This window comes from Melanotaenia boesemani, chromosome 2, assembly GCF_017639745.1.
Source record: "Melanotaenia boesemani isolate fMelBoe1 chromosome 2, fMelBoe1.pri, whole genome shotgun sequence".
In the NCBI taxonomy this organism is placed as follows: Eukaryota; Metazoa; Chordata; class Actinopteri; order Atheriniformes; family Melanotaeniidae; genus Melanotaenia; species Melanotaenia boesemani.
In genome coordinates this window covers 29,708,609-29,731,321 of record NC_055683.1, presented here as the reverse complement: position 1 = coordinate 29,731,321, position 22,713 = coordinate 29,708,609, and the positions used below count along the sequence as shown (strand labels likewise).

At 36.9% G+C, this 22,713-nt stretch overlaps 3 protein-coding genes across 3 annotated transcripts; 1 reads left to right on the top strand and 2 right to left on the bottom strand.

Annotated features, from left to right (window-relative positions):
- The first annotated feature begins 592 nt into the window (after positions 1–592).
- Positions 593–13,336, top strand: zc3h7a (zinc finger CCCH-type containing 7A). Its single transcript, XM_041969294.1, has 23 exons — positions 593–723; positions 2,019–2,122; positions 3,995–4,034; positions 4,197–4,400; positions 5,325–5,483; positions 5,748–5,828; positions 6,031–6,084; positions 6,165–6,204; positions 6,290–6,633; positions 6,717–6,969; positions 7,084–7,112; positions 7,202–7,346; positions 7,485–7,643; positions 8,062–8,267; positions 9,837–9,937; positions 10,132–10,313; positions 10,442–10,515; positions 11,421–11,554; positions 11,637–11,742; positions 11,822–11,930; positions 12,024–12,157; positions 12,373–12,536; positions 12,614–13,336. Exons 2-23 carry the CDS (start codon positions 2,055–2,057, stop codon positions 12,801–12,803), a joined length of 2,976 nt encoding a protein of 991 aa, XP_041825228.1. The 5' UTR covers positions 593–723; positions 2,019–2,054; the 3' UTR covers positions 12,804–13,336.
- On the bottom strand, positions 13,327–14,605 carry rmi2 (RecQ mediated genome instability 2). The gene is made up of 2 exons (XM_041969326.1): positions 14,230–14,605; positions 13,327–13,916 (listed from the first exon to the last, which is right to left on the bottom strand). The coding sequence occupies exons 1-2, from the start codon at positions 14,528–14,530 to the stop codon at positions 13,765–13,767; spliced, it is 453 nt and encodes a 150-aa protein (XP_041825260.1). The 5' UTR covers positions 14,531–14,605; the 3' UTR covers positions 13,327–13,764.
- Positions 14,606–16,360: 1,755 nt separating this feature from the next.
- Positions 16,361–22,415, bottom strand: ubfd1 (ubiquitin family domain containing 1). Its single transcript, XM_041975498.1, has 7 exons — positions 22,271–22,415; positions 19,385–19,648; positions 19,080–19,288; positions 18,940–19,005; positions 18,739–18,844; positions 18,560–18,642; positions 16,361–16,730 (listed from the first exon to the last, which is right to left on the bottom strand). The coding sequence occupies exons 1-7, from the start codon at positions 22,392–22,394 to the stop codon at positions 16,620–16,622; spliced, it is 963 nt and encodes a 320-aa protein (XP_041831432.1). The 5' UTR covers positions 22,395–22,415; the 3' UTR covers positions 16,361–16,619.
- Between the last annotated feature and the right edge of the window lie 298 nt (positions 22,416–22,713).

Below are 22,713 nucleotides of genomic sequence, written 5' to 3'. Positions count from 1 at the left end.
AAGATGTCCCATAGGTGGGACATACCTTGAATACAATGCCAGCTATATCATTGTATATATTCACATGCATTCATAAGACTTAATGGAACATTATAAATATTCTTAATCAGTGACAATATCTTACAAGGTTTATAAAGTATCCTAATAAATGGATAATATGTATTATACTTCTAAAGGTTAAAATGATTCAAACCTCCAGGTTGAATGTTTCTTTAGACATAAACAATAGCTTATTTATTTTTCAGTGATTTTGATTTACTCATTGTATGTATAAGCTCACTCTGCATGTCCATCACTTTTAATTCTTTTAAAGTAGCTGTCATGAATAAAACTTTTATAAAACCTTTAACTTCTCATATTAAAATGCCAAAAAAATGAGAGAATTAGAGATAAGGGGAAATTATATGTACAAATATGTACAGGAAAGCAAAGACACATGAAGCCATTTAAATCAAATTATAAAAAAGAAAAAAGAAAGAAAGAAAAACTACAGAAATATTAACATTTTTTCGTGAAAATATCGCTGTATCACCAGATCGCCTTTAGGGGGCAGCACATCGTACGCGTGGATGAACGTGCTCCTTCACATCAGAAAAGAAGAAGAAGAAGCAAAGGGCGGCCTTCAATGATAGCCCAAGCCAAGTTGTTGTAGCTGAAACGAAAATCCCCTCTCTACCTTAATATTACTGGCTTAAGGGTTGTCTGGAACAGAGATCCATTCATGTAAGTGCTTTCATTTATATTAGTTGTATAATTCATGTGTTATTTACTTGATCTCAGTCAAAGGCTAAACGTCTTCAGCTCGCTATTGTTTGCGTTGAGGAACTAGTTTAACTTAGACATGCCTATGCTTTGTTAGCTTCAGTCTACTTCCTAGAAACTTAGACGTTAACGTCTTGTTGCTGATTAGGCCTGTGTGTTTCAAGCGTCAGGACCAAAAAGGTTGTATTTCCTTTTAGTTATAATGTGGGGTTGTTCTGTTGTCTAACATTTGCTAACAAATGATAACGATGGCTAACAAGAAATATAGTCGATGGTCCCTTGGCCGCGGGTACCACACGTGCGCTAAATATTATGCGTCCATTATCGGACAGACTACCAAACTTATATATAAGGGCGTTATTTATTTATTTTCCACTGGCTTCCTGATATCTTTTGGGAAGACGTGACTATTTTGGAACGAAAGCTATCAAACTAAAATATTTCTAGTGTGTATGCAAATGTTATGAAGATCTAAGAACAGCGAGAGAAACCGCCTAAAGCCAATATCACCACTCTCAACATATTGTAAACCAGATCTTCCTTTCTCAACGTACACGATTTTTAAAAATATAAATGATCAAAACAACACTAAGTGATTAATTACCTGTCGTATGGTTGACAGCTTGATTTGGCGGGTTAAATCTTGCTCCGAGTTAAATCTTCATCTGAAAACACGAAAAATACCAAAACCGTACGTTACGTTATTCAGAATGTATTTTCTACCCCTCTAAATAAAAGTACATTTTTATTAGTAAATGGCGACATTGCTGAGCTTTGAAAAGTCGAGTAAAAGCAGAAATAGCGAATAGAGCTATTGATGTGCTGTCCGATAATGGACCTTATCTTTAGGTGCTAGGATTCAATAATTTTGGAAGGCTAATAACTTTATAGCCCCGATCCTCAAACATAAATGGTTAGATTGACGCTGTCATAACAGCTAAGGATCAACTGTTTAGTTAACTTTTGAAACTCTCCAGCTATCTCAAAATGCTTCGCCCCAATTTCCGGAACTAGACGTGTGTCGTCATTTCTAAACGCGGAAGCATGAAAGGAGGAAGGCAAGCTGGCTGAAGCTGCCGAGGACTTGGATATACTGTTTATTGAATAATGGCTGTGAACGCTGAAAGAAGAGATAATAAAACGAATTGCTTGTGTTTATTATTCATAAGAAAGTAATATTTGATTTCTTTTGTTTATTTATTATTATTTATGTTACTTCTGTTGGTAAATATAGTACTTGTTATTCATTCTTTCAGGTGCTGTCTGAAGAGAGGATACTAGAAGACGCTAACATGTCCGGAGTGTGTCGGGACAGAAGGAGTCGCTGGCAGGAGATTCAGAAAGGCCTACAGTTTATTCAGTATGTGTGGTTTAGGTCACTAGTTGCTAAAGTCTGGCTCATGTGTGGTGAACATGAACATTTGTGTTGTTATCATACCTATTTAGAGTTAGAAAAATGAGACAGTTATTTAAGATGCTGTACGAACCATTAATTGGTTAATTCTCTATGGATTATATGCTTTTACATTAGCAGATCAGATTGTAAACTGATATTAATTTAAATATTTGAAGTGTATACTTCAAAGGCATTGTAAACCCCTACGTCAGCACTCCACACATTCTATGATGATGTTTCAACATAAACAGTGGCATATTTTTAAGTTACAAAGGTGTTCCTGCTTATAAAATGTTTATTTTAGTCTGGACTACTGGTTATCTGTTTGTCTTTGATTGGTGGAAAGCAGTAAGCTCTTTAAAATGTAGTGTACAGTAAAATAAAACAGATTTCATTATTAAAATGAGCAGGGAGAAAACTAATCAAATTTTCTCCCCTGTCAAAACCACCTTTTTGAGCTACCACAAGCTTATTGTTCTTCAGATCAGCTGTGATACAGCTGATTATGGACTTTCAGTCAGCTGTGTCCCCGATGTGGGAGATATGTGCTTTGTTTTCATGCATCAGACAGACTCATAGTTTGTCCAAACATTGTTCTAGAGCTCCGCTACACAGCGTACTGTTGTATTTCTTTTTCTGTAACCGGTCCCTTTACTATTTAAACAGCAATACTTAAAATATGCCTGTGCACATCATTGCTGTGTCATGGCGTGTCAAGTTGCCATGGATCACAAAGTTGGTCATCTTAAGTTGCCCTGCTTTCACATTGTTTCTGATTACGGCTGGAGACCCGTTATTGATTCTGTAGATTTACCAAAGAGAAGCAGCAAGACACGGAAGAAATTCATTTGGACACAGCTTTTGAATTTGTGGATTAATTTTTATTGTATTTAGTTTCACATGGAGCTGAAAGTCGAAGCTTGTTGTTAGAAGAGCTCAGCCTACCTCCTAACAAAGTGTGATTGTTTACAATGTAGCACTCCCATATTCCAGTGTATACAAGAGGAAACAGAAACTTCAAATGCCAGACAGCAGCTGAACCAGAACCAGGTTAACAGAAAACTTTTATTAGGATGGTTAATGGCATGAGCCTTTTTGTTTGTTTGTTTGTACAACAATTCATCTGACCAGTTTAGCACTGTATCAGGAGATTGACTGTCGATGGTATGAACCTTTGTTTTTGGCTGTTCATGTTAACACAAATATTTTGATCAGTAGAATTGAACCTCTTGGCCAGTGAGTGGTGTTGGTTGGTCTGTTTTAAAAAGCTTGTTTGCAATCTAATGGATCATGTTGAGACATAATTCTGTTTCCTTGCCATTAATATTATTTAGTTTGACTCAAAAGTCATAAGAGGCCTTTTGCTTTGCATGTAAAATGGTAATATTATAGGAGCCTCTAATGCTGATGTAGTTGTTTTTTTATTGTAGATTTTACTGACTTGTTTCTACCAGAAGCCATTTCACACACTACAACCCATCAAACCAGTGACATTCATAATAACACACAAACGCCCACACACTTTCCTGCTTCTGAGAGTCAAATTGAGATCTGCGCTTTAAACTCATTGTCCAAAAAGTATTGTACATCATACAGAAAATCTTCTCGTAACTCATTAAAACTTTTTTTTTTCTTTTGTTAAAACAATAAATAAGTATTTATATAATTGTTTGGTTTTTCTGGTTTAAAGAAACTTGACAGAATGATCAGTTTAATTACAAGCCGTCAAAGTAAGAATGTTTGTGAACCTCAGCGAAGGCTGTCATTTGTCAAACGTGTTGTTTTCTTCAGCTGATACTTGGAAGATATGTAACTTAAGTTTGTTTTTATTTTTAGATCCACCCTTCCATTTCCTGGAAGTCAAGAGCAGTACGAGGTGAGCTTTGTAAATTTGAATGTGGTTGTAGCACCTTTCATCATCCATCAACACTTGTGTTTGTTAATCTAATGAAAAGGGCGGGTTGAGTAAAGCCAGAAGCGATGTGTTTTTCTGTCCTACATGGAGGGTAAGTGTACTTGTGTTCTTTTGAACTTCCAGGTGTTCATAAAGGACCTTGTGTGGAATCTGTTTGGAGAGGGAAATGACGTGTTTAAAGAAGGGGAATGGACTAAATCTATCGAGATGTACACCGAAGCGCTGAGTATAGCGGATTATGCCGACACGGAAGAAATCTGTATTCCAACTGGTTTGCTGGAAAAACTGTATGCAAATCGAGCTGCTGCGTATCTTAATATTGTTCCGGTAAGTACAGTGCTGTTTTTTTATTCTGACGAGTAGTCATGTTTAGTTCCTTCTTTTTTTTTTTTCTTTTTTTTTTTTAATGTACAGTCGTTTACATAAATTTGTAAGTTAGGCTATATATAAGTTATAGATAAACAGATGTCCCAGAGTTTCATAAGTTCTTGTGTCGGGAGGTTTTATATTTTGATCACTGATACATTGTTTGATTCCAGTTAGACCACCTTGTTTAGTCTGAGGACATAATGGTGTGCAATTCACTTTTATTTTGTAGCAGAACCTTGTGTTATTACCTTGAAACTGTTGGTTAATAGTATTAAAAAAACACATTACAGGAGAACTGTATTATGTGTGTTGGTGATGAAACTAATGAACTGACTTAACATGACATGGTTTTAATGTTTAACACATTTTGTCATCGATGATATGGTGTTGCAGTCATGCTGAAGTTAGATTTTGTTATATCCCAACACTAATATGAAGTTACAAAATCAGCTAAAAGTTACCACAAATACCAGAAGCATTAGGAAATGAATGCTCTGACTCAGTTCTTCTAGGAAAAAAAAAACACCTTTTAAAGGTAATTTATTAACATGATGTGATTGTTTAAGAAAAAAAAAACTATGCACAATTTTATTTTATTTTTCTTTACAATTCTTGACTTTGATTCAAAAAATTGTTCTTTTGTAAAAAAAAAAAAAAAAAGAAAAGAAAAACTTCACAAAAGTTCAGATTGTGTTTCCTGTCAGCGTCAGGCTGCATGGAGTCATTTCACACAGCAGCAAAAACATTTTGTCATCTTTAGAAGGCACACACCCATAAATGAGTCAAAAAACTGATCACATAAAGTTAATTTCTGATAAGCGTGATTTATCTCTGCAGCACTATGCTTGTCTAACTCTGCTCGGTTTCTTTATCATTCATAAGGGACTGTATGACCAAGCACTAGAAGACTGTGAAAAGGCTCTCCAGTTAAATGAGGGGAACTACAAAGCCCTGTACAGAAAAGCAAAAGCCTTGAAAGAGATGGGAAGACATCAAGAGGCCTATGAGGCTGTTGCCAAATGCTCTCTTGCAGTGCCTCAGGTAAGGACTTATATCTGCATACTGAAGTTAACGTATTCAACAATTTATTGTTTTTTAAATAGATTTAGGATAAAAGCAACAAAAACTACATTTAAAGGTGGACATCAGACATTTCTAGTTTCCTCAGAGGCTAAAATGATAAATGTTTTAGTGGAGAATAGTTCTGTCAGAAGAATTTCAGCATTTCAACAAGCAAAAATGTATATAAAAAAAAAAAACTGGTTACTTCATGTAATAATATAGAAAATATGTTTGTCTCCTCAGGATTCCAATGTCACACAGCTGACTCAGGACCTTGCCAAATGTTTGGGGTTGAAAATCCGTAAAGCTTATGTCAGAAGTAAGGTATGTGTGTGACAAAAAGCGCAACGACTGGGAAGCAAAGAAGTCTTGTTGTTTATTTGAAAACTAGTTCTGCATGTTGTAGTTGTGACAAGTTGAAATTTGCACTTCCTGGCTCATGGCTTGTTTTACATGGAGAAATGTTTTGGTTTTTAATTGATGGCTATCCTAATGTTTTTGTTTTTTTTATTTTCATTTATAACAGCCTGCCTTGAATGTTTTGCGAGGATCTAGTTATCAAGATTCCCCTTGTGACAAAGTAAGCCACATCCCCTACACAACATTATATATAACTATATTATCTGATAAAATCAAGTGTTCATGAGAATTGTTTTTCAGTTTTCTCATGGCTCAGCTTCAGTTGAAGATATAGAAATTGGTGAGTTTTAATTTTTAAGAAGCTTTTTGATTTCCTTGTCAAAAGAAGGCAGAATACTCATTATGTATTTTTGTTTGTGTGTTAGAAGTGCCTCAGTTGACCCAGGATAGCAGTGTTTTGGCTCCATGTCCACCTCCAATCCAACCTCCAGTGGCAGCGCACCCACCTCTTAATGACTCTGTGGCAGATGAACTTCCTCACAGCAACAGCATCTTATCTGTAACCACGTCTGAACCTCCGGGCTTCGAGTCTGTCCCCCTGTCTGTGTCTGCATCCACATCAGTTCCTCTTCCAGTGCTCACGTTTGTAAATGGGTGTCGAACCAGCAAGCCTTGCCCGATTCTTGAACCTAGTCAAGATTTTGATGCGGACATCATCGGGGATGATTTAGACGATTTACTGGACCAAGCTGGCCCTGAATCAGCCTTGGTTAGTCAGCAGATGTGACCTCACATATGAATAGAATATGATGTCTCAGGAAAAGTGTAACCTTTCTTCCCCTCTTCCATCAGGATATTCCCACTGTGAAAGGGCCTCTTCCTTTGCCAACCAGTATTGCCTCGGGTAGTTCCATGTCCAGTCCATTCCTGATGCCATCTCACATAAACCCATTTCTACATGGTGGTTCCCAGCAATGTACTGTAAATCTGCCGCCTCTGTATCACAAATCGGGGTCAAGTACTTATTTTGGTATGGACACTTTTGACTCTTTGCCCCCACCATTGGACTCTCTGGATAGTCTCAGCATATCAGACTATAATACCGGTAAGTTATTTTATCTTTTCTGTAGTTTTACTTTGGTTCAAATCAACATTGGTTTAGATAAAACTGTCTTATCTAATATTTTTCTTTCTATCACCCCTGTTACCAAAACTTTAGATTATGTTCCAAGTCCCTTCATTCCACAGGTAATTACTTTTTTTTTTTTTTTTTTTTTTTTAAATGTTGTTTGACTTTGCTTCAACCTCTAATGCCTAAAATTTCCTCTTAACTGCAGATCAACAATAATGACGCTCCGATGGGGATGGCGGTGGGTATGCCTGATGTGAAGGGCTCCCCTGCTGCTGTGGATCTAGCAAAGAACCCCTTAGCTGAAACACATGAATTCAAACAAGCCTGCTCAGTGTGCTATGTCAAAACCGGTGAGGACTTTTTGTGAACGTTTTGGTAACTTGTTTGCCTGTTTTCTCCTTGTGCTGCAGTGGACTAGAAAGATTCATCTCTAGATGTGGAAGAGTTGTTTGATGTAGAAGTTTTGCTTTTTTCCCCCATTGCTGCAGGACCTGGAGTGTTGGATTACACACTTCACACCGAAGAGCATAAATGCAAAAAGGATGTATTACTTGGAAGAATCAAGCATTTACCAGACAAAACGTGGAAGCTCATTCGACCCAGACCAACAAAAACCCAATATGTTGGACCTTATTACATTTGCAAAGGTGACTTGTATATTCCTTTACTTTTAAATTTTTTCAAAACAAAATGATCCCTCTCTTTTTTTTTTTTTTTTTTTTTTTTTTTTTTTCATTGTAGAATTTTGGTGGGAATTTAATGTCAATTCCCTAAGTGTTCTTATAGTCTTGTTCCCTTATTTTTCCCCTTCAACCTACACTACTGGTCATAACTACTGGGAAACTTTCCCATTAAATCCAATGGAAAAGTTTCCCTAAATGTATGAGCGGTGTACAGCATGGCATCTATAGTACAGCACAAGCCATCTTAAAACACACGTTCTGTACTAGAAGAGCTTTAACACATTTTGTGACCGTCACTTTCTTCCTGGCAGTGTGTACTCTTTGCTCTTTACAATCATGGGGACTAAGAGTGAAAACTAAAACATGACCTTTCCTGTTTCAGAGGTGGCTGTTGGAAAAGAGTGCCTGTACCCTGGCCACTGCACATTTGCATACTGCCAGGAGGAGATTGATGTTTGGACTCTAGAGCGGAAAGGGTTTATCTCCAGGGAATTGCTCTTCGATCCTTTTGGGCCAAACTCTAACGTCAGGCTAACTGTCCCAAAGATCTTGCAGGAGCATCGTGGAATATTCATGTTTCTCTGTGGGGTGAGTGTTTTTCGTTTCTTTACCAAAGCTACTCTGATGATAAGCGTGTGGTTGCAGTTACAAACAGTCCAAACCAGTGTAGTTCTATGTTGGCTGCACCTTATTTAAAATGAAGTGAAAAAGTGTGAGTAGCTTGACATTACTATACAAAGAACTCTGCGTAATAGAGCCAGTAATTATACCCCGTATTAATGCTAAATTAAGTCTGCTCAGCCAGCTGCTGACTGCCTGAAATATTGAAACCACAGACAGATTTAACATTTAACAAGTAACGTTTCTTGACCAGACACGTTCAGCTTTTGCTTGGTATTTTATTCTGTCTGCTTTTAGTCCGAGTCTGCAGCTCAGACCGATAATCAGATGATGATGATTTTCACCTCGCCAGTCTAAAAAGCTTAAAGCTGGTTATTATTTAGCAACATTGTCTGCTGAATGAGGCAAAACGTTAGTTTATGTATCTGAAAGAGAATCAGCTCAGAGAATGCTCCTGTATTCATGGTGGAGGAGTGTAACTATTGATAAATGCCGGTAACCAGAATGGGCAACTTTCTGATCTTGTATAGTGAGTAATCTTAATGTGGCATACGGTCAGTTTTTCGAAGACTCATTTAATAACTTTCCTATCGTATGTGACCTTAGGAAAGCACGATTGGTTGTGACACAACTAGCTAGGCTTATTGGAAAATCTATTTATCTTAGAGGATAAACTTGTTTGGTCTTTTTCTGGTAAATGAAGAACAGCAAGTCAACCGAAGGATTTTTTTCTCCTACATAGTCCATACAGACTTAATTACTACCTGAACTTTCTGTGGCAGAATTATTTTGTTTGCTCATAAATCTTTCAGCTTGAAAGGAGACATTTGTGTTTGTTTTTTCCCCCTTATTTTAGAAACGATCTAAACTGTGTCTTCATGCAGCAAAAATCACAACTCATTACGTACAGTACCAGTCAAGGGTTTCCTGTGTATTTTTAATAAGCACCATCTATTGCTTGGGACTGTAGATACTGAAGCTACAATAGAACCACCAAGATTGCTGTTGTTTTTTTCCCCTCATTTTCCTCTAAATTGCTTCCTTGTTCGTAACTACCAGCTTGTCTTTGTTCTTGTGACATGAACCTTGGCCTCTTTGCTAAGACTTATAACTATTGTTTTGCTTTCGTGTGTGTGTGTGTGTGTGTGTGTGTGTGTGAGAGAGAGAGAGAGAGAGAGAGATTCAAAACTGCAATTACAAAAAAAGCTAATAGTTGATTGATTTTTTTGTTACCCCTTGAAATTGGGAGACTGCAGGAAAAACATCTATCTCATAGCTCCCATCTGCTCTTATATTATTTCAAATAAAATATGAGATAAAAATTCCAGCTTTCCACATATTTGCCAAACCAGACTAAAGCATTGTTTGAATATGATGATGAAGATGCCCTTGACTATACAGACACCCTTGATTCCTTTAAGGGTGTCTGTATATTGTTTTAATAAATGATCGATCACCCTGTGCTTTATCTTCTTTCTTAAGAACTCAGTATTATTACGCTTGTTTCCTTCGCCTCAATTCATATTTGTTCTGCAGGTGTGCTTTGACCACAAGCCCAGAATAATCAGCAAAACCAACAAAGATGACCCTTCCCTCTGCTCTCATCCGGTGACAAAACACGACTTTGAGGAACATAAGTAAGTCTGCCAGCACTTCATCACTTATTATTAATAGATATAATAATATTACTAATAATCTGTCTGTATGTGCATGTATGTATATATGTGCATGCACATGCATGCGTCTTTAAGGGACACTGGTTTTTACTAAGGATTTGAGTTTACTTAAAAAAAGAAAAAGATGTTGACTTTTAGTCCTGTTTGTCTTCTAGGTGCCTGGTCCACATTTTGAAGGAGAACACAGTCCGCTATTCAAAAATCAGACCTTTAAATCCCCACAGCCAGCTGGATCTTTGTCGCCATGAAGTTCGTTATGGCTGTGTGAGAGAGGATGAGTGCTTCTATGCTCACAGCCTCATTGAGCTGAAAGTCTGGATGATGCAGCACGAGCTTGGTATGGCTGCATTGAGCTTTCTAGAATCGCTGAATGACGGTGTATTTGAAATATAGTTGTTCTAAAATGCTCTTCTTTTCCACAAGGACTGATGCCCTAGATTTAATTCTGTTTTTTTCATCATTCAGGTATCACTCACGAAAGTATTGTTCAGGAGGCAAAAAAGTATTGGAATGCAGCCGCTTCATTGCAGGGGGTGCAGGTAAAACTGACAACAGGAAACAAAGATTGCACATTTGACAGATTGAAACATAGTTCACAACCTTCACAACACCAGCACAGCATGTTTCTTTCTGAACATGTTTAATAATTCTTTGTGTTTCATTTGGTAATTGCTAAATGTGTATTTGAAAAAGCAATTTGTTTTTGCCTAAATGACTTGTTTAATGTCAGCTTATAGACCATTCTCACTGATGTCACACTGTTCGTTTACACCGTCACGTTAGGTGGCAAAAAGCTAGCTGGGACCCTGCTCCTGCTATAGAGTGACTATTAACAGTTTCTTATCAGGCATGGCGCTAGCAGACTTAACACTTTCCAAACCAGTTCAGCACTTATGTAGTCAGGGATATTTTAAAAAAACTCACACTTGTTGGTGCTGAAAATCTTTGATTTTCCAAATTAAATAAATTAAATTGAATAAATTTACTCCAAATTAGAACAGCCCACTATAACTACACTTAGAAAGCGTACAAAACAAATTTTTAAATAAACTTACCACCAACGAAGTGCTCGCTACACAACTGAGAGCTCTCTGACAGCTTCCAGTTCTCTCATTTGACAGCAGCAACCCATTTAGCCCGTCGTTCAGGGTCAGCAGGCCGTCTGTAAATTAAAATCTAATTTTCGGGATGTCAATTGGAGCATCAAAAGGCAGCACATTACTTTGTTTTTTGACGCGAAAGTCCAGCTGTAGACCTGAGCCGGGTAACAGTACGCCTGCTTTGTTTATCTTTTTGCCACTCATGAACGTTGCTGATCTGCAATGGTGAAGCTGAGAATGGTCTATACTTGCTTGGTTGGATTTGTTGGCTAACTCTTCTGTACAAAGTCTGTAGCGTATGCAAATCTTGTATTCTGATCTTAACCTTCGAAACTTGTCTGCAGCTTTCCATTACCCAGAGGAGGTTTGGCCCACCAAATCTGAAGATGATGTTTGTTTGTGGCCAGTGTTGGAGAAACGGCCAACTAAGTGAAGCTGACAAAAACAAGAGGTATTGCTCAGCCAAGGCAAGACACACGTAAGTATTTGCTTTTGTTTTTGAAAATGTTGAACTTTAAAGTAATGTATGACTACTAAATTAAGCTGTCTTTTTATTTTAGGTGGGCAAAAGACAGGCGGGTGGTGCTTGTAAGCTCCATTGAAAGGAAAAAGTGGACAACAGTAAGGCCACTTCCAACCAAAAAACCCATCCCATCTCAGTTTGAGGTACATATCTTAACATTTAGAAATTCTCAGCATAATGTAAAATTGGTTCATTTGTAACCATTTTCTTTTCCTATTTTAGATTTGCATGCATGTGACAGCTGGCAAGAAGTGTCAGTACATTGGAAATTGCACATTTGCTCACAGTGTTGAAGAAAGAGATCTTTGGACCTACATGAAGGAAAACAACAGTGAGTTTTCTAAAGGCTCCTTTAGTTAATAGAATTTAATTATTAGAGTGGCTTTAGTATGTAATGCAACTCCAATTTTATTCCCATATCTAGTTCCAGATATGGATCAGCTTTATGAACAGTGGCTGCAGTCTCAAAAGCCTGGATGGGGTGAAGAGACATCCAACAACTCTGTCAGAGAGAATGGCAAACAGATTCACATGCCAACAGACTATGCTGAGGAAGTGGTAAGTTGATAAGCTGGCAAATAGGGCCTCCTTCAGCTTGGTTGTGCCTTTAAACTAAATATATGACAATGAACTAATGGATTAAGCTTTTACATTGTTCAGATTTATTAGAAACTTTCCATGTATGCAGGGAAAAACTACTTTACTATGATTGGTTAAACTAAGTTGGCACTTTGATGGCACTTTTAAGTGAGTAAACTTTTTTTTTTTTGCAGGCTGGCAATCATTGTTGGCTGTGTGGTAAAAACTGCAACAGTGAGAAGCAGTGGCAGCAGCATATCACTTCAGACAAACACAAAGACAGAGTTTTCAACTCCGAGGACGATCAGAACTGCTGGCAATACAGATTTCCAACCGGCACTTTCAAAGTTTGTGAGAGGTAAGAGTATCAGACGCAGCGAATGGTGTCATTGCAGCAGTTCTTGATGTTTTAGGTTTGATCTCGTGTGTCGACAGGTTCCTCAAAGGCACATGCACAGAAGATGACTCGTGTAAGTTGGCACATGGAGAGCAGGAGCTCAAGGAGTGGATGGAGCGCAGGGAATTCCTTTTGATGAAACTTGCCAAAGCCAGAAAAGATCATCTTATAGCACCGAACGACAATGACTTTGGAAAATACAGTTTTCTGCTTAAAGACATTAAATAATGATGTGCTGACAATATTCATGCTCTGTTGCGAAAAGTGCAGTATTCAGTCTTGAGTCAAGTCATTCTTGAAAGCCTCTGCTGAACACAGGAAGTGGCCTGATCACAGCATGATTTTAAAGGAGGGCATTCAGGACCGTCCCTCTGATTGGTGGCTGGTTTTCTCTGATCAGATCTGAGTGTTATCATTAATAGCAAATATTCAGTGTGCAACACTTGAAACTTTGCTACGCATCGTTCAGTAGAACACCTGAAATGGTGACAAAAATAGCATGTGTAAACCTTGATCAGAGACATTTTCTGATACTTAGAGTTGACATAAAGAGAAAAAAAAGTAATTTCTTTTCACAAGCAGTTTGTATATGTTAATGGCCTTTCACGTTTTAAGTATAAATTACTTAAATTGAGAAGTTTGGTTGACATTCTTTTGTTTTAATCAGTCAACATAGGTCATGTTCACTTTCCATTTATCTAATAGTGTTACCAATGTAATGGGTACCCTACCAAATAAAGCTTATTTTTAATCTATTGAAACTGCTGTGTCTGTCAGTTAATTAAGATTCCAGTTGCAAGTTGAGTGAGGATACTGGTAAACCTCACCTAAAGGACACCAGGTTTTTTAAGCTGTATCCATTTAAGTCATGACAAATGGAATGAAGATGGTTTAACATTTTATAAGACTCAAGTCTGCATATTAAATAGGTTTATGTACAAAATTTTAAGTGGACCTTAAAACATTAAATACCAGATCCATTTCCATACAATGATATTTTAGATTAATCTAAACATGACAAGTCTTGTGTATATACAAACATCTCATTACTATTCATCCTTCAATATGTAATCTGGACTTGTAGAAAAATCTGATGATTCCTTTGAGGTAGTCTTGGTGTTTTGTTTAGAATCACTACTGCATCGTGCTGCCTGTTGTAATAGCACGATCTCCGCCTGCAGCTCCACTTTTAAGCCAGCACCTGCTGCAGATCTTCTACTTCCAGCTTCCACATCTGTCTGTGTAGCACAGCGAACTCTGAGAGGTCGGCCATCTTCACCGCACGGATGACTGGCTCCGGGGAGAGGGTCTGGATGACGCCCATCACCATGACATATTTGCCTGCAACAGCACCAGTCTGTTAAGTGACGGCATACATTCAGAGGAAAATGGGCTCAACACATGTCTGTAAACTAATCTATATGCAGTTCTATCTTTGGAAAATAGTAAATTTAAAATACATATCATCAATGCTAAAATAAATCAACCAATAACATACCAAAAGTCTAAATTAAAAAAGTAATCATAAAAAATAAAACATTTCTTGGCAGATGACTTAATTTTTTTATAGTTCCAAAACAGAAATATTAGTAACTTCCACATTATAAAAGGCAAAATAACTTTTAAAAAACCAGGTTTACTCAGGTTACTTTACCTTGGGACAAACACGGTTTTCCTTTGGGAATATTGTTCACTCCTTGAACTGAGAAAGTCCCCGTCTCATCCATCAGCAGCACGGTGTTTCTCTCCAGTTGGACTTCCAGTATAGTCCCCTGCATCCACACCATTGAGACACGCAAAGAGCGCCCCCGGGCCACCCTAATGACACATCCCTCCCCGCATTCAGCGGCACCCCGGATCCCCGCCGTCCTTAGCTGGCCAGACAGGACTTTAATGGGCGGGGGACGTTTCCTGTCAGTTTCACTAATTGCTAGTTTGGACATAATCGAGGACATCAACAATGTCACAGCACAGCTCCAAAAGTCTCTTTTCTAGCGACCCGCCAATCTTTAACCGGAAGTTGGGACCGTTTCCGGGAGCAACAACATCCGGGCCAGAATTTTTCAAAGTAGAAGCTTCAGACATGAACGTTGTCTGTGTTAAACATGTCGACACACTTTGGATTTGTTTCATTATCAGTTACATTAACATGAACATTTGGCCATATCGTTGTTTGGAAGGTGCGTTTCCACGATAGAAGTTGTATTATTCATGTACAGTATAATGGGTTAACTTATACATGTAATATGCTTTATAAATACATTTGCTTGGCATATTGGTAATTTTTCTTAAACACTTTTTTTTTACTTTTAAATCAAATAACTGGGGCAGCAGTGACAGGATAAATCCATACACTTTAATAGGTAATGAGATCTTACCTAATATAGTGCACTTAATTACTTTAATAAGTATCTTACCTACTTATTTCTTTCCTGCCTCATTCTTTTTTTAAAATCACAGTTAATGTACTGGGCAACTATTAGTCTAACTTCGGAGGAAATTTCCATTTAACTCTAAGAACCAGCTTATCTGGTACAGACTTAAGTTTTATCCATTTCAAAACTACTGCAGAGAAATTAGAAAAAAAAAAAAAAAATTAAGCCCAATCTCAGTTCTGCCCTTTGACCCTAAGCCCCCATTTTCAGGGATAAACTACTTCCCTTTCATTAAGGATTAAATTGAGTGGTCATCTAGCCCACCAAATGGTGGATTAGGGGCCATCTGGATGGCAGGATGACCACTAGCCAATGACTCCCCAAACCCCACCAAAAGGGAAACCATATCCCTGTAAAATGGAAGGTAGGACCAAGTAGAAAAGCTAGTTCTAGACAGAGAAGCCAAATTAAACTTTATCCTTGTACTGTGGAAATGTTTAAGATGCATGTTATATGACTGAAACTGTCATTTTGGTTGGGAAGAACAGTTTAAACGGAGTAAAAATAGAAGAACACACAATTACAATAAAATAAACTCACAAATTATGATTAGATCAACTAGTGACCTGTCCAGGGTATACCCTGCCGCTCGCCTAATAGCTGGGATCGGCTCCAGCCCCTTGTGACCACGCACTGGAATATGCTGGTATGGAAGATGAATGGATGAATTGTTACATTAACCAATTTTCATTCAAACCTTCCACAAGCCAAACTAACTTCCTTTATCTGTTCCAAAGGTACAACCAGCCAAATCTGTGCCATGCTAAGGAATGCTTGTTATGTAGGTCCTGATTGTAATTCTGATGAATGAGTTAATTACAAGAATTTCTGCAGCTCAACCCATAATAGGACAAATAGGTCAGTCTGGAATAATTGCTTAATCTGGTTTGTAAATCTAATTTAATTTTCTCTACTCGGTGTGTAGAGTTTTACAGAAGCAAAACAGTTTCTCTGAAAAAAATTGTAAGAAACCGCTGGAATCAGATGAAAAATCAGACTTTCATCCCCCATTCATTGACTGTTCGATACAAGGAAACCGCTTCATATTGCAGCTGGGCTAATAAGCAGAAAACCACTAGGAAAATATTGTTTCTTTTTCTTTTGTCTTTCATTAAAGAAAGAAAGAAAGAAAAAAAAAATTGAATCAAACTTGAAAAATTTTGAGTTGGTCTAAACCAGATCTGCTCACTCACTGTCTTCATTGTGGAAAAAAAAAAAAAAAACTTTAAAAAAATCAAAGACAAAGTTGGGCTAATTTAAGAAGGATTGAGAAAACAGGACAATAACACCTGCATTAATTTCATTAAATAATTTTTTATTTCTTTAAGAACAAATGAAGAAAAATGTTAGCAATTTCTGTACATTTTTTTATTGTTTTCCCTTGGATTTGCTGAGAACCTTGAATGATCAACAGGACTGAGAAATATTATGCTGCCAACATAGTGCACTTTAAAACCTAAAAAGAATATGATTATTAGTCCACAGGCATCCGTCAGTTTCCTTCAAATATATCCCAAGAAGTTCTTTAGTCTCAATGTTGACTCCAGTTAATTTTTCATTGGTTCATCCTCTCAATCCCAGTTCATCATTGTCAAAAAAAAGAGGCACATTAGAAATACTGCCATTTTCCAAGGACTGTGTCTTTGATTGCATCAACAAACTGTGCAGGCACCCAATAGACCCAATACTGAGAAGCTTCCGTTGGACCCAACTGAAAAGCCTGCAAATGAGGGGGAAAAAAACTGCTTAGTGGTTTTGAGATATTCATCCATGTAAGTATACTAAATTTAGAATTTACTTTTCAATAATGGCTATTTTTATGGTCTGTGGATATTATCTAACATCACAACACACACTTTAAAGTCCTAAATAGGGCTACCACAAGTACTCTGTATTCTTTAGAAAAAATAACCTTCTCTGTTTTCAACATGCAAACAAAGTTTTAGGCTTTTTTTTTTTTTTTAGAAAACTCATGTTTGATGAATTATTACACCTCAGTCAAATATCTGTCACAACCCCCTGCAACTTAACCCCTGCTTCCCATTTCCATTAGCAGTACATGATCAGTGTAGGTGAATGGTTATATGTTAACTTTCAATGTGCTAATATCAAATTTATTTCTAAAGTGGCCCCAAGATGATCATGTTGACCAAGATTAATGTCATTATACAGCTTTAAATGAAAAAAAAGAAAACTTTTAGGCTAAGATCCTGCCATTCAAAATAACTTAAACATGACATCTGGTGTTACATGCTATGTTTGCTGCATAACTAAACCTAAGAAGTACCAACAGGTCTGATAATAAGTTAACATCTTCCTTATAAACTTTAAAAAGGAATTCTTTTGGAGGATATCACAGATCACTGAGAAGCATGTATTTTGCATATCTGTAATACGGCAAGTGACCAAAAACACCAAGCTTTACCCAACATTGCCATCTTCTAAACTCGATGAAAAAAAAAAGTCCATTTAAAGCATCCTCATTTCCTCTCCACAAAGTGTGCCATTGTGACTCCACAATATTAGATTTTGAGTCAACATCTCTGCTCTCAAAGCATAAGGAAACATTGATTTGGACTAGTAATGCAGACTGTGATGCAGCTGTATTGATCGAGTGTTTGTACTGTGATCTACGCCATGAAACACAGCTTAACTCTGCACAAATACTATCAGAGCATTTTCATTGACTCCACTGTTCAACTTGTGCGAAGTTGTAATACAACAACTTAGAAGTCCTCCAAAATCCTACTCATGAATGCAGATATTAGGTAGCATGACAGATTGATATTAAATGCCATTAAAATTTGACTGCCAAGGTTAATTAAACCTAATGTCACATTAACGCTATTAAATCAAAATACTGTTTTAACAGAGGTGAATTATTTATGATCCACTCGATTACTGCTGAGCTTAATAACCAACAGAACTGTTAGCCAAACATCACACAATCAGAAGGTAATTACTCTATACTTTTTAAATAAATTATTTTAGTTTTTTACAGTGAATCCAACAACACGATAGATAAGCATCCAAAATAAATGATTTTATCCTCACAGCATAATCTCACTGGTGGTGACACGATGTAGACAAATATCTTTCATTTTTCCCTCATTGTTTTTCATACTTATCAAGTACTGAAATCACATTCCATACTTTTTCAATGACTGCACCAGAACCCTGCCGCTAGCTTCAATGCTCTCTTTCTGCCACAAGCTTCACAACATTACCGTCAATTTAGACTTTTATTAGGATGCTGAAAGCTGCTTCTGTAACACACGACTTGTAACCTCAATTACATCACCTGCCAAAGGATGTTTGTTTTTCAAACTGTAAAGCTCAAAGTACCAAATAATGACTTTGTCACTTTGCAAACATTCCTGAGTCTTCAATGAACAGCTGTTTATCTACAGAAAGCACCGTTTTCATGCAAAATATAACTTAAGATTCTCTGTGACATGCCGCATATGCAAATTTGCTTTCACCCCTGAGTCTTTACATTTTTCATAAAACAGATAAATCCAATATGCAGGCGGCAGCACCAACAGTTACCATCATGTGATAGTCCTCATGGCCTTCAATGGGTTCAGACAGTACGTTTTTAATGGAGCCCATTGGGACTTTCTCTGTTCTCTCTGTAGGTGAGAAAGCAAAAAGCATGAGGATATTTTAATCATCAGCACCTTTGTGTTGCAGAGAGTTCAGCAGACTGAGGCTGACCATAATCTCACCTTTTGTTCCAATCCACAACTGATCCTGCTCCAGTTTGAATGTGAGTCTAACTTTTCCTCCGGACTTGTTAAACATTCCGGATAAAGGCACTGTTGGTAATCGTTCCTGTAAGCGGAACAAGGCAGCTGTTAAACCGTGTGCTGGTGTGTGTTAGCTGCTGCGGCAGCTGATGTGAATGAGCTTCCTTCATCTTCTCTTACCTTTGTTCCTTTAATACCTGGCATGATGTCTTCTGGTTTACCTTTGTCCAATACTTTCCTGTGTTGCTGAAATCACAGTGCGAGTTTAAAATCACAAAAACGCAAATATCTGACTGATCTCTGAAGTTACGAAATATAACCTTTTGTCTGCATAAAGGTTCCTTCTTGTTTTCTTCAGCTTTAACTTCCTGCTGAATGACCTCTTTTGGCGTGTTAACAGCTAATACATCATTAATTGTTGATCCTACCACCATTATTTTTGCACCACTTGTAATCTTTATTTCACGTAGCGTTTTGTCCTCTGAAAGCAGTCCTTTGTACATCACTTTCTGCATTGCTGGTGGAAGACCTACAAGCAAGAAGAAGAGTCAATAACATTTGCAAATCACTAAAACCATCCGATTTTATATTAAATTAAATATGTTGAACAACTCTGAGCTCTAACCAGTGAGTGAGTGGATTCTCTCTTTTAGTTTGGCGCCGGTGCTATCAACAGGGATTTTCAGATCGTATTTATTTTTGTTCCAGATAATCTTCAAGTCCACCGTTTCCTGCTTGTCATCTGCATCATCCCCATTGCTAATACTAGAGTCCTGAGTTGTGGCGTTTCCTGCTTCTGTGTTAGACGTAGTTTCCCTCTCGACTTCGTCACCAAGTGGTTCGACTTCTTTTGGATTTACCTCAGTTTCCATTATGACCTCTTCACTTCCTGGAAGAACATGAGATCTCTGGTTTATATATGCATGAATAACTACTACAGCAGTTCTCAAAATAATTATATGCCAAGTTTCCAATGTAGACTGTAAATACAACTAATAAGAAATGCATAGCTGTATTGCCCTGCCTACCACAGACATGATAAGCATGCAACTGCTTGATGCAACATAACACTGAAAGTTAGGTTTCATAGAATTATACAGCCCAATTAATAATGTCTATTCACCTGCTGAGAGCGCAATTTATATCTTCTGAATACGTGACTATTTACACAATAACACAGCATCTCTTAAGTCCTTTTCACACATGATATAAATAACATTAATAGCTTCATAAATCTGATAAAGCAATGGCATTCAGCTGTTTACATATTGGCCCATTTTCCATTAATGTCCCTAACCCTTCATTCAGACCAGTCTCAAAGAGCCTAAATGAGCGTGTGATTTGTGTGATAACAAGAGAACATAGAGTGTGGTATACCATAATAGTCCTTACAAAGACATACTTCTTTTCAGGACACGTCGTATCGCCATAGAAATCTTATTAGCATGCTAAATGGGTCGTGAAACTATCCTTTTTCTACATAATTAAGCTTCTCAACTTGTGATGGTTTAACTTAAAAACAGTGATGGCTGAATTTATTGTTGAAGTTGTTATAAATTCAATAAAAAGCATGAAGTTAATTTCAGTTGAGGCCATCTTCTCCACGATCATCACTGCTGTCTTTCAAGTCTTTGAAGAGGTGCTGTTTTCTCATAAAACATCTTTTGCTTTAAGAATTCATATAATTAACCTAAACCAACATAGAGCACTGTGTCAAACACTACAGTGGTGAATGGAGGCAGTTGACAATTTTAACATATCGTCATGATCGAGCAAAGCTGCACCCCAGAAATATTTCTGTCATTCATTTAGCTCAGATATTGAGGGGAAAAAAACTCCGAGCTGCAGCTGTTTATTGTAGATAAAACCATGCCAGAGTAAAGTTTAAACAGTGCTTTTTTTCTCCTGTCAATTATGTTACCTGTCACATCTGAACACCTGATCATATGACAAACTGACTGAACACAACTGTGTGTGCCAGGACATTAATGTCACTGCAGCAGTTTGCATTTGTGTTGTGTTTAATGTGATGTGCATGTGTTACTAGGTTTGACTTTGATCATCATCTCATCACAAAATATAAAAGTAGCAGAAGAGTCATTTACAAATAGTGCCGATATATTTCATTGCCACCAGATTAATAGAATAACAACATTGTTTTAGTATGTTTTTTTTAACATGCAGAGATGTTGAACGCCTTAAACATTTAGCACTAAAATAAGAAACTTTTGACTCTAAAATAAACAACAGACAAAAACCATACTAAAGGAAACCTTTTTTTTTTAAAGAGTTGTCTTTCATCAAGACTTTTTCTAACAATACACACAGTGTTTGCTGCATTTTTAATACTGGAGGTGGACCACCACTCTTCCAAAGCTGTGCATAAGAAAAAAGCATGCTATATTGCAAGTGACACATTCATGTGGTTAATAACTGATTAGGAATTTCGTTAACATTATATCTGCTATTTTCAATTAATGACTAATAGTGGAAAGCCCAACTATGTTCCCATATAGTCATATAACAGAGAAAGGGAGAAAGTCCTCATATTGTTGAGATGTAAATTAGATAATCATTAACAGTTGCTCTTCTGTCACAAAAAATTAAGTGTATTTTATTTAAATGTACTTTTAAAAATTCCCCAAATATGACATTAACTCTCCTTAATAGTAAACAAACTTCACTGATCAGTCAGGTTTGATGTAAATAACATAAGTCATATGTAAAGTCTACGTGTCTTCAGACTTCACTGCGTTTAATTTACGCTGCTGTCTGTATAAAACTCATAAGGATTTTTAAGAACTTGTTTTTGTGTTATAAGCTGATACTTATACTTGCTACCATATGTACATGAAATGTGAAGGGTTACCTTAGTAAAGAACGTAAAGTTAGTGATGAGGTCTAGTTTCGTTTCATCTGCTTACCTACTTTCTTTCTCGTGGTCTGTCTAGCTCTTTCCACCGCTTTCTCTCTCTCTTTTTTATCTAGTGCACAATTTTTACTTGTGCCTCCGATAAGAGCATTAAAAAAAACCTACAAACGACGACTGATTTAAACTTGTTTTATAAATTAAGATAAATTCTGCCAGGGAAAAAAAACAAGAACAAAAAAAAAACCCCACGTAATTTTTACATCAATGGTTAAAAAACTGGTTACGTTAACGGAGGACACTGCTTATTAGAATTTTGCTTACCATTCTTAACGTGAGAATAATTAGTTAGGTCTTTAACGCTCTCAGTGTATGAGAGCAAACCTAACACATGTTAATTCTTCCAACATTACCCCCAGTCCTCCAAAAACAAGATAAACTTAACTGACGTTAGCAATCGTTAACGTTAGCTAGCTGAACAGTTTAAGAAAATCGCAAAGGAGATATTTGCATTTACATTACAGTCAGTCTTTAACGTAATATATTAATAACAATATTGAAAACAGGCATTGCTGATTTAGAATAAGAATGACTTAAACTAAACATATTAAGGAAATTCTGCTACATTTTCTCAATACCCACCATCCTGGGTCGCCATGATGATTGTGTACAATCTGTTGTAGGTTGTGACAAAGAGAATACAGGAAGCAGGATGTATATCATACGGGAAATGAAAGTCTAAACTACTGCTCATGTGTTCATCCATATGTGACAACCACACATTTCTGTAAAACAATAATAATAATATATAATTTAAAATCTCAAAGTAAATACAACAACAGCCACCTGCACAATTAAATATTTATCGTCTCAGTTAACTCGTAGACGCCAGCTGAATGCAAATGCGCATGCGCTCGCGAACAGAACTGAAAAAAAGTTTTCTTTGTAAATATTAGTTTTTGTGATTAACTGTAAGTAGGGAACACGTAGTCAAGTCAACCAAATTTAAGTAAAAAGTGTCGATTTAAACAAATGAAAATATTAAATAAGTTCTGCTGCTGATTTAAGAAATATTTAGCAGACGC